Below are 18,701 nucleotides of genomic sequence, written 5' to 3'. Positions count from 1 at the left end.
AGGCAGGTGCCTACAGGATATAGGTGAAGACAGGTGCCTAAAGGATATTGGTGAAGGCAGGTGCCTACAGGATATTGGTAAAGGCATGTGCCTAAAGGATATAGGTGAAGACAGGTGCTTACAGGATATTGGTAAAGGCATGTGCCTACAGGATATTGGTAAAGGCATGTGCCTACAGGATATAGGTGAAGACAGGTGCCTACTGGATATTGGTAAAGGCATGTGCCTACAGGATATTGGTGAAGACAGGTGCCTACTGGATATAGGCGAAGGAATGTGCCTTCTGGATATAGGTGAAGGAATGTGCCTACAGGATAAAGGTGAAGACAGGTGCCTACAGGATATAGGTGAAGACAGGTGCCTACAGGATATAGGTGAAGGAATGTGCCTACAGGATAAAGGTGAAGACAGGTGCCTACAGGATATAGGTGAAGACATGTGCCTACAGGATATAGGTGAAGACAGGTGCCTACAGGATATATGTAAAGGAATGTGCCTACAGGATATAGGTGAAGACAGGTGCCTACAGGATATAGGTAAAGGAATGTGCCTACAGGATATAGGTGAAGGCAGGTGCCTACAGGATATAGGTAAAGTAATGTGCCTAAATCTTGTACCTCCTCGTTTAGTCTCGTATCTCCTCACTGTTGACGTTAAATCTAATACCTCTTTACAGTTGATGTTAAATCTTGAACCCCTTTACAGTTGACGTTAAGTCTCATACCTCCTTACTGTTGACGTTAAATCTCACACCTCCGTACTGTTGTCGTTAAGGCTCGTACCTTCTTACTGTTGACGTTAAGTCTTGAACCTCCTTACTGATGAGGTTAAATTTGTACCTCCTTACTGTCAACATTTAGTCTCATACCTCCTTACTGTCAACGTAAAGTGTCATACCTCCTTACTGTCAATTTTTAGTTGTGTACCTCCTTACTGTCAACGTAACATCTCGTATCTCCTTACTGTCAACATAATGTATCGTACCTCCTTACTGTTAACGTTAAGTCTCGTAATCCTTACTGTCAACGTTAAGTCTAGTACCACCTTACTGTTAATGTTTAGTCTCGTACTTCCGTACTGTTAACGTTTAGTCTTGTACTTCCGTACTGTTAACGTTTAGTCTTGTACTTCCTTACTGTTAAGGTTAAGTCTCAACTTCTTTACTGTTAACGTTTAGTCTCGACTTCCTTACTGTCAATGTTTAGTCTCGACTTCCTTACTGTTAAGATTTAGTCTAGAACCTCCTTACTATTAACGTTTAGCCTCGTATCTCCTTACTGTTGACGTAAAGTCTCGTACCTCCTTACTGGTAACATTTAGTCTCGTATCTCCTCAATGTTGATGTTAAATCTCATACCTCTTTACAGTTGACGTTAAGTCTCGTATCTCCTTACTGTTGACATTAAGTCTCGTATCTCCTCAATGTTGATGTTAAATCTCATACCTCCTTACTGTTGACGTTAAGTCTCGTATCTCCTTACTGTTGACGTTAAATCCCATACCTCCTTACTGTTGATGTTAAATCTCATACCTCCTTACTGTTGATGTTAAATCTCATACCTCCTTACTGTTGACGTTAAATCTCGTACCTCCTTACTGTTGATGTTAAATCTCATACCCCCTTACTGTTGATGTTAAATCTCGTACCTCCTTACTGTTGACGAGGACAGTAACTTTGAAGCTCTGATCCGGTTGAATCCTGTCTGTGATGAATCCACTGACAACCATGGTCACCTTGTCACCAACTTTGCAGGGTGTGTTTGTCTCTATCTCTGAAGATCTAACAATGATCCTGTAAAATAATTATTTTCATGTGACTTGTACATATTGTCTGACATTATTGTGACAACTATATCAGTAACGTGTGTACTGTGAGTGACAGGTTATTAGCTGTGTGTACTGTGACAGGTTATTAGCTGTGTGTACTGTGACAGGTTATTAGCTGTGTGTACTGTGACAGGTTATTATCTGTGCGTACTGTGACTGGTTATAAGCTGTGTGTACTGTGAGTGACAGGTTATTAGCTGTGTGTACAGTGAGTGACAGGTTATTAGCTGTGTGTACTGTGAGTGACAGGTTATTAGCTGTGTGTACTGTGAGTGACAGGTTATTAGCTGTGTGTACAGTGAGTGACAGGTTATTAGCTGTGTGTACAGTGACAGGTTATTAGCTGTGTGTACTGTGAGTGACAGGTTATTAGCTGTGTGTACTGTGAGTGACAGGTTATTAGCTGTGTGTACAGTGAGTGACAGGTTATTAGCTGTGTGTACTGTGAGTGACAGGTTATTAGCTGTGTGTACTGTGAGTGACAGGTTATTAGCTGTGTGTACAGTGACAGGTTATTAGCTGTGTGTACTGTGAGTGACAGGTTATTAGCTGTGTGTACAGTGAGTGACAGGTTATTAGCTGTGTGTACTGTGAGTGACATGTAATTAGGCGTGTGAACTATGAATGACAGGTTATTAGGTGTGTGAACTATGAATGACAGGTTATTAGCTGTGTGTACTGTGAGTGACATGTAATTAGGTGTGTGAACTATGAATGACAGGTTATTAGGTGTGTGAACTGTGAGTGACATGTTATTTGGTGTCTGAACTATGAGTGACATGTTATTTGGTGTGTGTACTATGAGTGACATGTTATTAGGTGTCTGAACTATGAGTGACATGTTATTTGGTGTGTGAACTGTGAGTGACATGTTATTTGGAGTGTGTACTATAAGTGATACAACTGGAGACTTTGTCTGGGAGGTCATGTATGTCTGGTGTGGTGATATAACTAGAGACTTTGTCTGGGAGGCCATGTATGTCTGGTGCAGTGATACAACTAGAGACTTTGTCTGGGAGGTCATGTATGTCTGGTGCGGTGATAGAACTGGAGACTGTCTGGGAGGTCATGTATGTCTGGTGTGGTGATACAACTAGAGACTTTGTCTGGGAGGTCATGTATGTCTGGTGTGGTGATACAACTAGAGGCTTTGTCTGGGAGGCCATGTATGTCTGGTGCGGTGATATAACTAGAGACTTTGTCTGGGAGGTCATGTATGTCTGGTGCGGTGATAGAACTGGAGGCTTTGTCTAGGAGGCCATGTATGTCTGGTGCGGTGATATAACTAGAGACTTTGCCAGGAGCTTCAGTGGCAGAGAGATGAGTGAGGTCACAGGATTGTGACATCATGGTAACTGATGACATCCCAATAATCTGCCAAACACTGCTATTCATTGTAGGGATATGTCTAAGGAGGTATTGCTTGATCACTCCCAAGTGATATTTTTTCCAATGGAAGCTAGTTTTGGATGATACATAAACATCTTACGTTCCATTCATGAGATTGAAGCCTGCTGACCCCTCCATCCATTCAATCCCCTTCTCCGATCCAAGGGCGAGGATCAAACGGCCTTTCTGCTCTTGACTGACCAGCTGAATTGTGCAGCTGTTGTTGATCTTTGTGATGGGGTGCAGGTTGATACAACAGCCTTGCTGGTCCGTGGTCTTGTACGACTTGGCATATCTGGACACACACACACACTCCACATGATGAAAACATGCAACATATTACATAATACTTACCATAGTACACCTTCCTCATGACACAATACTTACGATAGTACACCTTCCTCATGACACCACTTAACATAGTACACCTTCCTCATAAGAAAATACTTACGATAGTACACCTTCCTCATGACACCACTTAACATAGTACACCTTCCTCATAAGAAAATACTTACGATAGTACACCTTCCTCATGACATAATACTTACCATAGTACACCTTCCTCATGACACAATACTTACCATAGTACACCTTCCTCATGACACAATACTTAAGATAGTACACCTTCCTCATGAGACAATACTTACGATAGTACACCTTCCTCAGGACATAATACATAGATAGTACACCTTCCCCAGGACATAATACTTACGATAGTACACCTTCCTCAGGACATAATACTTACGATAGTACACCTTCCTCAGGACACAATACTTAGATAGTACACCTTCCTCAGGACATAATACTTACGATAGTACACCTTCCTCAGGACATAATACTTAGATAGTACACCTTCCTCAGGACATAATACTTAGATAGTACACCTTCCTCAGGACACAATACTTACGATAGTACACCTTCCTCAGGACATAATACTTACGATAGTACACCTTCCTCATGACACAATACTTAAGATAGTACACTTCCTCAAGACACAAAACTTAAGATAATACACCTTCCTCATGACACAATACTTAAGATAGTACACCTTCCTCATGACACCACTTAACATAGTACACCTTCCTCATAAAAAAATACTTACGATAGTACACCTTCCTCATGACACCACTTAACATAGTACACCTTCCTCATAAGAAAATACTTACGATAGTACACCTTCCTCATGACACCACTTAACATAGTACACCTTCCTCATAAGAAAATACTTACGATAGTACACCTTCCTCATGACATAATACTTACCATAGTACACCTTCCTCATGACACAATACTTACCATAGTACACCTTCCTCATGACACAATACTTAAGATAGTACACCTTCCTCAGGATACAATACTTACGATAGTACACCTTCCTCAGGACATAATACTTAGATAGTACACCTTCCTCAGGACATAATACTTACGATAGTACACCTTCCTCAGGACATAATACTTACGATAGTACACCTTCCTCAGGACATAATACTTAGATAGTACACCTTCCTCAGGACAAAATACTTACGATAGTACACCTTCCTCAGGACATAATACTTAGATAGTACACCTTCCACAGGACATAATACTTAGATAGTACACCTTCCTCAGGACACAATACTTACGATAGTACACCTTCCTCAGGACATAATACTTACGATAGTAGACCTTCCTCAGGACATAATACTTAGATAGTACACCTTCCTCAGGACATAATACTTATGATAGTACACCTTCCTCATGACACAATACTTACGATAGTACACCTTCCTCATGACACAATACTTATGATAGTACACTTCCTCAAGACACAAAACTTAAGATAATACACCTTCCTCATGACACAATACTTAAGATAGTACACCTTCCTCATGACACCACGTAACATAGTACACCTTCCTCATAAGAAAATACTTACGATAGTACACCTTCCTCATGACACAACACTTAAGATAGTACACCTTCCTCATGACACAACACTTAAGATAGTACACCTTCCTCATGACACAATACTTACAATAGTACACCTTCCTTATGACACAACACTTAAGATAGTACACCTTCCTCATAACAAAATTCTTATGATAGTAACCTTCCACACGACACAATACTTACGATAGTACACCCTCCACATGACACACTACTTACGATAGTAAACCTTCCACATGACACAATACTTACGATAGTACACCTTCCTCATGACACAATACTTACGATAGTACACCTTCCTCAGGACATAATACTTATGATAGTACACCTTCCTCAGGACATAATACTTAGATAGTACACCTTCCTCAGGACATAATACTTACGATAGTACACCTTCCTCATGACACAATACTTACGATAGTACACCTTCCTCAGGACATAATACTTACGATAGTACACCTTCCTCATGACACAATACTTACGATAGTACACCTTCCTCATGACACAATACTTATGATAGTACACTTCCTCAAGACACCACTTAACATAGTACACCTTCCTCATAAGAAAATACTTACGATAGTACACCTTCCTCATGACACAACACTTAAGATAGTACACCTTCCTCATGAGACAATACTTACGATAGTATACTTCCTTATGACACAACTTAAGATAGTACACCTTACTCATAACCAAATACTTACGATAGTACGCCTTCCTCATGACACAATACTTACAATAGTACACCTTCCTTATGACACAACACTTAAGATAGTACACCTTCCTCATAACAAAATTCTTATGATAGTAACCTTCCACACGACACAATACTTACGATAGTACACCCTCCACATGACACACTACTTACGATAGTACACCTTCCACATGACACAATACTTACGATAGTACACCTTCCTCATCACAAAGCATGTTCTGCATGTAGTTTGGTTCAAACGTCTTCTTGTCTTTCTCCCATTGGGCAACCAAACTCTGAGAAAATGAATAGTGACAATCATGCCATAGCAAAGTATTTCTATCACCGTTGATGCATGCAGTATTTCTACCACTGTTGATGCATGCAGTATTTCTACCACTGTTGATGCATGCAGCATTTCTACCACTGTTGATCAGTGCAGTATTTCTACCACACTTGATCAGTGCAGTATTTCTACCACAGTTCATCAGTGCAGTATTTCTACCACAGTTCATCAGTGCAGTATTTCTACCACAGTTCATCAGTGCAGTATTTCTACCACCGTTGATCAATGCAGTATTACTACAACAGTTGATCAATGCAGTATTTCTACCACAGTTGATCAATGCAGTATTTCTACCACACTTGATCAATGCAGTATTTCTACCACTGTTGATCAATGCAGTATTTCTACCACACTTGATCAATGCAGTATTTCTACCACTGTTGATCAATGCAGTATTTCTACCACTGTTCATCAGTGCAGTATTTCTACCACAGTTGATCAGTGCAGTATTTCTACCACAGCTGATCAGTGCAGTATTTCTACCACACTTGATCAGTGCAGTATTTCTACCACAGTTGATCAGTGCAGTATTTCTACCACAGTTGATCAGAGCAGTATTTCTACCACTGTTGATCAGTGCAGTATTTCTACCACAGTTGATCAGAGCAGTATTTCTACCACTGTTGATCAGTGCAGTATTTCTACCACAGTTGATCAGTGCAGTATTTCTACCACTGTTGATCAGTGCAGTATTTCTACCACACTTGATCAGTGCAGTATTTCTACCACTGTTGATCAGTGCAGTATTTCTACCACACTTGATCAGTGCAGTATTTCTACCACTGTTGATCAGTGCAGTATTTCTACCACACTTGATCAGTGCAGTATTTCTACCACTGTTGATCAGTGCAGTATTTCTACCACACTTGATCAGTGCAGTATTTCTACCACTGTTGATCAATGCAGTATTTCTACCACTGTTGATCAATGCAGTATTTCTACCACACTTGATCAATGCAGTATTTCTACCACTGTTGATCAATGCAGTATTTCTACCACACTTGATCAATGCAGTATTTCTACCACTGTTGATCAATGCAGTATTTCTACCACTGTTGATCAATGCAGTATTTCTACCACACTTGATCAATGCAGTATTTCTACCACTGTTGATCAATGCAGTATTTCTACCACTGTTGATCAGTGCAGTAGTTCTACCACAGTTCATCAGTGCAGTATTTCTACCACAGTTGATCAGTGCAGTATTTCTACCACTGTTGATCAGTGCAGTATTTCTACCACAGTTGATCAGTGCAGTATTTCTACCACAGTTGATCAGTGCAGTATTTCTACCACTGTTGATCAATGCAGTATTTCTACCACTGTTCATCAGTGCAGTATTTCTACCACAGTTGATCAGTGCAGTATTTCTACCACAGTTGATCAGTGCAGTATTTCTACCACAGTTGATCAGTGCAGTATTTCTACCACTGTTGATCAATGCAGTATTTCTACCACTGTTCATCAGTGCAGTATTTCTACCACTGTTCATCAGTGCAGTATTTCTACCACAGTTGATCAGTGCAGTATTTCTACCACTGTTGATCAATGCAGTATTTCTACCACACTTGATCAGTGCAGTATTTCTACCACAGTTGATCAATGCACCCACCCACCACCCACCTGTGGAGGAGAATTCAAATTCTTCAGTTTAATTTCGGCGATTCCTTCACCAATGATGGTGACGAGGGGATACATGCCAATGTGGGGGGTCTCCTTGATATCTTTGTCCTCCATCTGTAACACAGAGTACACCTTAAAGGCCACATCACATAGACCCCTTAAAGGCCACATCACATAGACCCATTAAAGGCCACATCACATAGACCCCTTAACAGCCACATCACATAGACCCCCTAAAGGCCACATCACATAGACCCCTGAAAGGCCACATCACATAGACCCATAAAAGGCCATGTCACATAGACCCCTTAAAGGCCACATCACATAAACACCTTAAAGGCCACATCACATAGACACCTTAAAGGCCACATCACATAGACCCCTTAAAGGCCACATCACATAGACCCCTTAAAGGCCACATCACATAGACCCCTTAAAGGCCACATCACATAGACCCCTTAAAGGCCACATCACATAGACCCCTTAAAGGCCACATCACATAGACCCCTTAACAGCCACATCACATAGACCCCTTAAAAGCCACATCACATAGACCCCTTAAGAGACATGTCACATAGACCCCTTAAAGGCCACATCACATAGACCCCTTAAAGGCCACATCACATAGACCCCTTAAAGGCCACAACATATAGACCCCTTAAAGGCCACATCACATAGACCCCTTAAAGGCCACATCACATAGACCCCTTAACAGCCACATCACATAGACCCCCTAAAGGCCACATCACATAGACCCCTTAAAGGCCACATCACAAAGACCCCTTAAGAGACATGTCACATAGACCCCTTAAAGGCCACATCACATAGACCCCTTAAAGGCCACATCACATAGACCCCTTAAAGGCCACAACATATAGACCCCTTAAAGGCCACATCACATAGACCCCTTAAAGGACACATCACATAGACCCCTTAAAGGACACATCACATAGACCCCTTAAAGGTCACATCACATAGACCCCTTAAAGGCCACATCACATAGACCCCTTAAAGGACACATCACATAGACCCCTTAAAGGTCACATCACATAGACCCCTTAAAGGCGACATCACATACCGGTAGACCCTTTAAAGGTCACATCACATAGACCTCTTAAAGGCCACATCACATAGACCCGTTAACAGCCACATTCATATCATCAGGTAAATCCCTTAAAGGGTTGCAATATAAGAATTCAAAGATAAGATACCTTAAGTTTACAATAAGATACAATTTCACAACCATTTGTCGTATATCGTACAAAGATATTTTTCATGTCAGAGATTGACAGATTTCCCAATGACATGACAGGGATTTCCTGGCCGGAGAAAATTTCAACAAAATCATTAACATGGACTTCAAGCTGACCGAAGTCATCAGGTCCCTTTGTAATCCTCAATATATATCCAACGTGCAGACAGTTTGTTCTTATAATGAAAATGCCTGGACGACCCTCACAAAATACAGAATGACGACAGAGCTCCAGATAACTTGAGCAATAGGGTTTCTATTTTAATTGGGTTATTACATTTTTCATTGAGTGGCCAATATCTTTTCACCCATCACTTGATCACTCTATTGGGTTTTCCCCCAATTAGTGAACACTTTAAGATTTAAAAAAATGAATTTATGTTTCAGATATATTTAACTGTTCTAAACATATAGGCTGGACTCAGAAAGAAAAATTAGTTCGTAATAGTGTTTCGGAAATTAATTTGTACGCATGCTGGAAAAGCTTCACTTGGCATTTACACATGCTGTTTTTATAATTTGAGTTTTTCATTTATTGCATGTGTTTCTGTACGCATGTTATTTGAAACATTTCTGGGGGGGCATTTTACGCAAATAGGCTGTTTATCTGTAGCTCTGAGACAGTGAGCAAAGATAGCATGATCGCATGGTGGTCATACAACCAAACTTCTACCTATCATATCACCTCTCACAAGGACAGATCCTATACTGCAGTAGTTAACTGGCGTAAACTTCGGAAGAGGCAAGGATATAAAAACTATCACAAATGCGGAAAAAACATGATCGGCTCTGTACATTTAGGTGTGTTATCAATAAGAAACTGTCAACAATTGACAAATGACTACACTTTCTAATCCGGTTGTTGTCAACTCATTCACTCGGCCGGCCAGACACAACAACCTCTTCACAAAGAGAATTCCATGTATGTCTATTTGTCATCCACTGTTAAGCCACTGGTTAGACAACAATTAGTTAGATAACCATTGTTTAAACAACCATTAGTTAGATAACAATTCATTAGACAACCAATTTTGTTGTCTAACTAATGGTTGTCTAAGCAATGGTTGTCTAACTAATGGTTGTCTAACAAATGGTTGTCTAACTAATGGTTGTCGAACTAATGTTTGTCAACAAATGGTTGTCTAACTAATGGTTGTCTTTCTAATGTTTGTCTAACAAATGGTTGTCTAACTAATGGTTGTCAAACTAATGGTTGTCTAACAAATGATTGTCGAACTAATGGTTGTTTAACTGATGGTTGTCGAACTTATGTTTGTCTAACAAATGGTTGTCTAACTAATGGTTGTCGAACTAATGTTTGTCTAACAAATGATTGTCTAACAAATGATTATCTAACTAATGGTTGTCGAACTAATGTTTGTCAACAAATGGTTGTCTAACTAATGGTTGTCTTTCTAATGTTTGTCTAACAAATGGTTGTCTAACTAATGGTTGTCAAACTAATGGTTGTCTAACAAATGATTGTCGAACTAATGGTTGTTTAACTGATGGTTGTCGAACTAATGGTTGTCTAACTAATGGTTGTCTAACAAATGATTATCTAACTAATGGTTGTCGAACTAATGTTTGTCTAACAAATGATTGTCTTACTAATGTTTGTCTAACTAATGGTTGTCTAACAAATGGTTGTCTAACAAATGATTATCTAACTAATGGTTGTCTAACTAATGGTTGTCTAACAAATGATTATCTAACTAATGTTTGTCTAACTAATGGTTGTCTAACTAATGTTTGTCTAACAAATGTTTGTCTAACTAATGTTTGTCGAACTAATGGTTGTCTAACTAATGGTTGTCTAACAAATGATTATCTAACTAATGGTTGTCTAACTAATGGTTGTCTAACAAATGATTATCTAACTAATGGTTGGCTAACTAATGTTTGTCCAACTAATGGTTGTCTAACTAATGGTTGGCTAACTAATGATTGTATATCCAATGGTTGTCTGCTCTGTTTTGAAAATGTAGGCGGAGTATTCCACATAGCTTGTAGTCAAGACGTTTCCAAGGAAACAGTTGATCAATCAGTGCTCCACTCCTGCAAGAATCTCATTCAGGAAAAACTTTACAACTCACAGACATTGTGTCAGGTTCCAATACATACCCGTGTTCCGTTCTTTGTGAGGTAGAAACTGCATGCCCCTTCCCTCGGAACGTATTCAGACTCCCACTCTCCATCAATTCCAAAACCAAACACATCATCGGGGTGAATCTCAAGTCTAGAAAAAATCAAAACCACATCTCCTTGTATCCATCCCATGTATGTCTCCATCCCTACCATATGACCAACATACATGTCCCATCCCCTATCAGCATCCCATCCCCTATCAACGTCAAGCTCACATCCCCTATCAAGGTTGCATCCCCAATCATCATCTCATTCCCTATCAATGACCCAACCCCTATCAACGTCCTATGTCCTATCAATATCCCATCCCCTATCAACGTCCCGACCCCGAATATCCCATCTCTCCACCCACTTTCACTCAACCCACCATCTCTCCTCCCACAATCTCTCCTCCAACCATCTCTCCTCCCACCATCTCTCCACCTACCATCTCTCCACCCACATCTCTCCACCTACCATCTCTCCACCTACCATCTCTCCTCCCTGCTTCTCTCCACCTACCATCTCTCCACCAACCATCTCTCCCCCACCCATCTCTCCACCCACATCTCTCCACCCACCATCTCTCCACCAACCATCTCTCCCCCACCCATCTCTCCACCTACATCTATCCTTCCACCATCTCTCCTTCCATCATCTCTCCTACAATCTCTCCTCCAACCATCTCTCCTCCAACCATCTCTCCACCTACCATCTCTCCACCCACCATCTCTCCTCCCTGCTTCTCTCCACCTACCATCTCTACAGCCACCATCTCTCCACCCACATCTCTCCACCCACCATCTCTCCACCTACCATCTCTCCTCCCTGCTTCTCTCCACCTACCATCTCTACAGCCACCATCTCTCCACCTACCATCTCTCCACCAACCATCTCTCCCCCAACCATCTCTCCTCCAACTATTTCACCTCCCTGCTTCTCTCCACCTACCATCACTACAGCCACCATCTCCCCACCCACCATTTCTCCACCAACCATCTCTCCACCTATTATCTCTCCACCCACCATCTCTCCACCCTACATTTCTCCACCCACCATCTCTCCACCCACCATCTCTCCACGCTCCATCTCTCCACGCACCATCTCTCCACCCACCATCTCTCCACCCACCATCTCTACAGCCACCATCTCTCCACCCACCATCTCTCCACCTACCATCTCTCCTCCCTGCTTCTCTCCACCAACCATCTCTCCACCCACCATCTCTCCACCAACCATCTCTCCACCCATCATCTCTCCACCCACCATCTCTCCACCCACATCTCTCCACCCACCATCTCTCCACCCACCATCTCTCCTCCAACCATCTCTCCTCCAACCATCTCTCCACCCACCATCTCTCCACCAACAATCTCTCCACCAACCATCTCTCCACACACCATCTCTCCTCCCTGCTTCTCTCCACCCACCATCTCTCCACCCACCATCTCTCCACCCACCAATCTCTCAACGCACCATCTCTCCACCTACATCTCTCCACCCACCATCTCTCCTCCCACCATCTCTCCTCCAACCATCTCTCCTCCCTGCTTCTCTCCACCCACCATCTCTCCACGCACCATTTCTCCTCCAACCATCTCTCCACCCACCAATCTCTCAACGCACCATCTCTCCACCTACATCTCTCCACCCACCATCTCTCCTCCCACCATCTCTCCTCCAACCATCTCTCCTCCCACCAATCTCTCCACGCACCATCTCTCCACCAACCATCTCTCCACCCACCAATCTCTCCACGCATCATCTCTCCAACCACCCCACTTACCCTTCTACAGCTCCCCCTTTCTGTTCGTTCATGTCCATGGGGTATCTGGCAGAGAAGAGGACATCAAACATGCAGCCCATAACCAAGCTTGTTTTGCTGCTCTGAGACAGGACCTCCACCTCAAAGTAGTGGTTGCTGCGACTGAGCGGCTGTCTTGACACAAAAACACCAACAACCCGATCGGACTTGGAGATGTTCCTGGAATTACAGTAAACCCTCTCAACAGCTTGGACATTTTCTACAGAAACCCCTGAAACAGGAATATGTGTTAAACTAGGCAGGTTTGTGAATAAGCTAGACATGCAACAACTGTGAAATACTATTATTTGCCAGAAAAGCAAGAGGTGTTTGTTCCATTTCAGTTTCGCTACTATTCATTCTCTTGAGGATGGAATGTCAAGTTACAATGTGTCACAACCTTATTTCAAAGATATGAACTTGATCTAATATATGTGTTTTGTCACAGCTCCACCATGAACTGAGCATGACTTGTGTTGTATGGATCCTGTATGAGGTGTGTTGTATGGACCCTGTATGGTGTGTGTTGTGTGGACCCTGTATGGTGGGTGTTGTATGGACCCTGTATTACATGTATTGTATGGACCCTGTATGACGTGTGTTGTATGGACCCTGTATGACATATGTTGTATGGACCCTGTATGACATATGTTGTATGGACCCTTTTTGACGTGTGTTGTATGGGCCCTGTATGACGTGTGTTGTATGGTGTGTGTTGTATGGACCCTGTATGACTTGTGTTGTATGGACCCTGTATGATGTGTGTTGTATGGTCCCTGTATGACATGTGTTGTATGGACCCTGTATGAGGTGTGTTGTATGGACCCTGTATGATGTGTGTTGTATGGACCCTGTATGATGTGTGTTGTATGGACCCTGTATGACGTGTGTTGTATGGACCCTGTATGAGGTGTGTTGTATGGACCCTGTATCATGTGTGTTGTATGGGCCCTGTATCATGTGTGTTGTATGGACCCTGCATGATGTGTGTTGTATGGACCCTGTATGATGTGTGTTGTATGGACCCTGTATGACATGTGTTGTATGGTGTGTGTTGTATGGACCCTGTATTACATGTGTTGTATGGACCCTGTATGACTTGTGTTGTATGGACCCTGTTTGACGTGTGTTGTATGGACCCTGTATGACATGTGTTGTATGGACCCTGTATGGTGTGTGTTGTATGGACCCTGTATGATGTGTGTTGTGTGGACCCTGTATGACATGTGTTGTATGGGCCCTGTATGATGTGTGTTGTATGGACCCTGTATGGTGTGTGTTGTATGGACCCTGTATGATGTGTGTTGTATGGGCCCTGTATGACATGTGTTGTATGGACCCTGTATGACATGTGTTGTATGGACCCTGTATGACATGTGTTGTATGATGTGTGTTGTATGGGCCCTGTATGATGTGTGTTGTATGGACCCTGTATGATGTGTGTTGTATGGACCCTGTATGACATGTGTTGTATGGGCCCTGTATGACATGTGTTGTATGGACCCTGTATGACATGTGTTGTATGGACCCTGTATGATGTGTGTTGTATGGACCCTGCATGATGTGTGTTGTATGGGCCCTGTATGACATGTGTTGTATGGACCCTGTATGACATGTGTTGTATGGACCCTGTATGATGTGTGTTGTATGGACCCTGTATGATGTGTGTTGTATGGACCCTGCATGATGTGTGTTGTATGGGCCCTGTATGACATGTGTTGTATGGACCCTGTATGATGTGTGTTGTATGGACCCTGTATGACGTGTATTGTATGGACTCTGTATGACACGTGTTGTATGGACCTGCTTGACGTGTGTTGTATGGACCCTCCATGACGTGTTGTCTGTGACTTACTTTATCTTCCCGTCCAGAGTAAAGTCTAACCTCTGCAGGGTGTGGATGTCCATGAAGTGCTCGGTGCTCATCACCTGCATCTGGTCCTGCTGCAGGAAGGGGTTGCAGGTTTCCTGAAAGTCCACACGTGTCATCTGGTTCAGGATTTCTTGGTATGGAACTCACATTTGTACATAAATACATTGCCAGTTATTCCATTTTTTAATTGGCTAACCCCATTAATGGAATACTGTTTCCTGATTGACTGACAACTGAATGGGAAATATGAAGCACAGGTTTCTATGTTAATACTTCCATAAATGCAAAATCAATATTGAAGTCACTTCTTAAGTGAATGTGTGAGTTTGGTGAATTGGAAACACTGTATGGTGGAGACTAATTGGATGCGTAAGATGGTGAACTGTGGTGAACCGTGGTGAGTCTCACCTTGCCCAGCACCCTGGTGATGGTGGCGGCGATGTGGGTCCGGGCATCACTGGGGTCACATGCAGCATCGATAGGGATCAGTACTTGGGCAGGGTTGCTAGGCAACAGGATGTCAAACAGCGGCTGCCATACAGGAAACATGCAGTTAGTTCATCACAGTCTATTTACATACCTGGCTCACTTACATCCGGATTGATAGCATGACATGTTGGATTTCCATCTCATTGACACATCAACCTGATACAACCCTTGCATCAATCATATTAAAATGTCCCATTGCAGTGACACACCATCCATATATCCCTATTGAACTCATATTGGAATGTTCCATGTCAGTGTCACATCATCTATACACCCCTATTAAATTCACATTGGTATGTTCCATCTTAGTGCCACACCTATCTCAATTATTCTGGAATGTTCTATCTCGGTGTCACACCATCCACAGACCCCTATTGAACTCACACTGGAATGTTCCATCTCAGTGTCAAACCATCAATACACCCCTATCGAACTCACATTGGAATGTTCCATCGCAGTGTCAAACCATCAATACACCCCTATCAAACTCACATTGGAATGTTCCATCTCAGTGTCACGCCATCCATACACCCCTATCAAACTCACATTGGAATGTTCCATCTCAGTGAGAGCCAGCTTCCAGTTTTTGATGTTCCAGTCCTTCACATGACACAGCGGGCGGCCATTACGACTACTTTCCTTCTTCTTGGACAAATACTCTGACAGACTGACATCCACCTTTGGGTGTGGGACAATCACAGTCTGACCATACGGCAGCTTGGTATGCTCTTTACTGTCTGGAAAAGAACGATCATAAAACACATTCAATAACCATATGACATGACACAGTGTATAACCATATGATACAATGTATAACCATATGACACAAGCTGACTTTGATCCAGAGGATCAACATTGTGCAAATAAACCTTGTAGCATACCTACCTATTGATGCAAGTACCTATGGGTTTTATGTCTTTGACCATGCTTTGACTCACTGAATTGTAAGTCAAACTTCCTTTTTTCCCTATATAACTTCATGAAAAAACGTTTGTCGCCAGGGGGATTTGAACTCGTGATGTCCTCACCGAAGGCTAAAGAATGTATGAAATTAACAACTAAATCTTTACTTACATCAGGACCAATTGCTTATCCATTTGTGAACTGCAAAATATGTGTTTTATGCAGTTTTTATACAGTATGCAATGTAGTATTTGTACAGTACTTGTGATTTGGTAGCTTTTCGTCAACAAAACAAACAGATAGAAAAGAAATTTATATTATTTTGGTAAGGGGCATGTTTGCACAAAATAGGCTTTTCAACATTGGCAGGTCAGGTGATTGATAAATGTGCTTAAGTTGGTCCAAAATGAATGATATACTTGCCCCAGGACATGCATTTCATAACCTGATTCCGCAAAGTGCAAGGTGCATGTGCAAAAGGCTCGGGGAACACATTTCACATGCATCATGAAGGCCAAACTCACAGTGTTCTCACAGTTGAGCATAGAGTTCCTGAATATCTTTCAAAATACCTTTAACAAAACAATGTTTTTTAATGATTTTAGGTGCTATAAATGTTGGACATGGTTTAAATAGGTTAGAGCACCGGGTCTATGGTGTCTAATCGTTGCAATAGGAACTCATATATAAAGCGCACATGAAACCCAGAAGATGAAACAAGTTCACATCTGCATGTGGAACCTTCAGAATCAGGAATGAGAAAATGACACCTCTGAGTTTTAATACTTATGTAATAGAAAATAAAAAACAAACATATCATGGAAAAAAAAATAGCATTGTTTTCAAGGAACAAGAGGTATAACGTTGACACAATCATAGTGGTATAAATGATAAATGTTTTTACTTAACGGAATGGCATCAAACTCTTTTGTTGGCATTTTATATGTGAGCAACAAACCCTGCATTGTCCAGAACTAACAATTATGACAGTGACACAATGGCTGGACGGAACAGCGTAAAAATATGTCTGGTATGTCTACAGTGGTCAATATAATTGATATTTTTTCAGAATTTATCTTATCAAATTAATTGTTACGTTGTTGATATATTATTTTATAATGAACAAGATCAGTGGAGCCGTGCAGATATTGCCAAAACTGAAACCCCCAACGGTACATGCATAGTTTTTATGTAACCATGAATCATACTCCCTTGTAAGTGTTACCTCCCTTATGCTTAGCGTACTACAATTTACTCCTGTAGCCTCAATATACATGCTTTTTGAACGTGCTCATGACTCACTAAAAGGAAACTGGGATGTTTCCCACCTGTCCCTGAGACAGAGCTTTGAATCACTTCGATTATGAAGCCAAACTAACAGAAACTTGTTTATTTGTAAAAATTTACAGTTAGTTAAAAACATATTTCGTAATGATTTCTGTATTTAATACGTACACATATCATTACACATTTGTGAGACAAAGAAGTATGAAGTATTGTCACCATAAGTGGGAAGAGTGAGTGAGTCAGTGAATTGGGTTTAACGCCGCTTTTAACAATATTCCAGTTATATCACGGCGTGTCAGCTTAACGTGGGAGGAAAGCCCGAAGTGATGCGGGTCTCAGACGTTTAACACTTCGGTGAAACCCACGAGCATGGGTATGGTGCTGAGAAACCTAGAAACATAATCGGGGCAAACCAGGATTCGAACCCACAATCATAGGTTTCTGGCATGCCCAAGGGATGCAACTCTGCACAGGAAATCTGGGCCCATAAGTTGGAAGAGGTGGCAGCATCAAGGGCCAGCTCGTACAAGGCCGTCATTTTGAATGTAGATCTATATGTACTTTGCATTCAGAATATTTTGATTGGCTGTTTAGTTCATGAGAGCAAGAAATTTTAAAAAAGCCATGTCAAGTGCAATCAATTTGTAACAATTGTCAAACACATTACTGTTGGGGTCAGTGACCAGCGGGCATCCTCGCATGCCAGAACCACGGTTGATGTGTGCCACAGATGTTGCCATGACTGATATGGTGATGTTGGGCTTCGTGTTGAAGAGGACAGCATAGCCAGCATCCGTCAGTCTGGTGCAGCCATCAAGGTGAACCTACACAGAGATGGGATTCAAACACAGAAGGTATACACAGAAGAAGCTACGGACAGGAGGCATTCATACATTTTAGTTTGTTTGTTTATTTGTTGTTTAACGCTGCACTCAGCAATATTCCCCCTATATGACGACGGGATGTAAATAATCAAGTCTGGACCAGACAATCCAGTGACTGACATAATGAGCAACGATCCACAAAATTGGGATACGATGACATGCATCAACCAAGTCAACGAGCCTAACCACCCAATCCCATAAGTCGCCCCTTACAAGCATGGTTGCATTTTATGGCTAGCATGGGATGCTGAAGGCCTATTCTATCTCAGATCTT

General features: G+C 41.8%; 1 protein-coding gene across 1 annotated transcript in view; it reads right to left on the bottom strand.

Annotated features, from left to right (window-relative positions):
* LOC139449654 (uncharacterized) overlaps nucleotides 1-18,283 on the bottom strand; it is a 99,583-nt gene extending 81,300 nt beyond the window's left edge. Inside the window, exons 1-10 of the mRNA XM_071231134.1 lie at nucleotides 18,211-18,283; nucleotides 15,900-16,090; nucleotides 15,273-15,395; nucleotides 14,847-14,959; nucleotides 12,974-13,171; nucleotides 11,185-11,299; nucleotides 7,809-7,922; nucleotides 6,047-6,135; nucleotides 3,317-3,511; nucleotides 1,648-1,792 (exon numbers count right to left, since the gene is read on the bottom strand). Coding sequence (XP_071087235.1) covers nucleotides 1,648-1,792; nucleotides 3,317-3,511; nucleotides 6,047-6,135; nucleotides 7,809-7,922; nucleotides 11,185-11,299; nucleotides 12,974-13,171; nucleotides 14,847-14,959; nucleotides 15,273-15,395; nucleotides 15,900-16,090; nucleotides 18,211-18,283 — 1,356 coding nt within the window. The remainder of the gene's footprint in view (nucleotides 1-1,647; nucleotides 1,793-3,316; nucleotides 3,512-6,046; nucleotides 6,136-7,808; nucleotides 7,923-11,184; nucleotides 11,300-12,973; nucleotides 13,172-14,846; nucleotides 14,960-15,272; nucleotides 15,396-15,899; nucleotides 16,091-18,210) is intronic.
* Between the last annotated feature and the right edge of the window lie 418 nt (nucleotides 18,284-18,701).

Source organism: Haliotis cracherodii, unplaced genomic scaffold (genome assembly GCF_022045235.1).
Source record: "Haliotis cracherodii isolate W230 unplaced genomic scaffold, xgHalCrac1.p SCAF_8, whole genome shotgun sequence".
Lineage (NCBI taxonomy): Eukaryota > Metazoa > Mollusca > Gastropoda > Lepetellida > Haliotidae > Haliotis > Haliotis cracherodii.
Note: the sequence above shows the minus strand (reverse complement) of the source record. Positions and strands in the feature narration are given on the sequence as shown.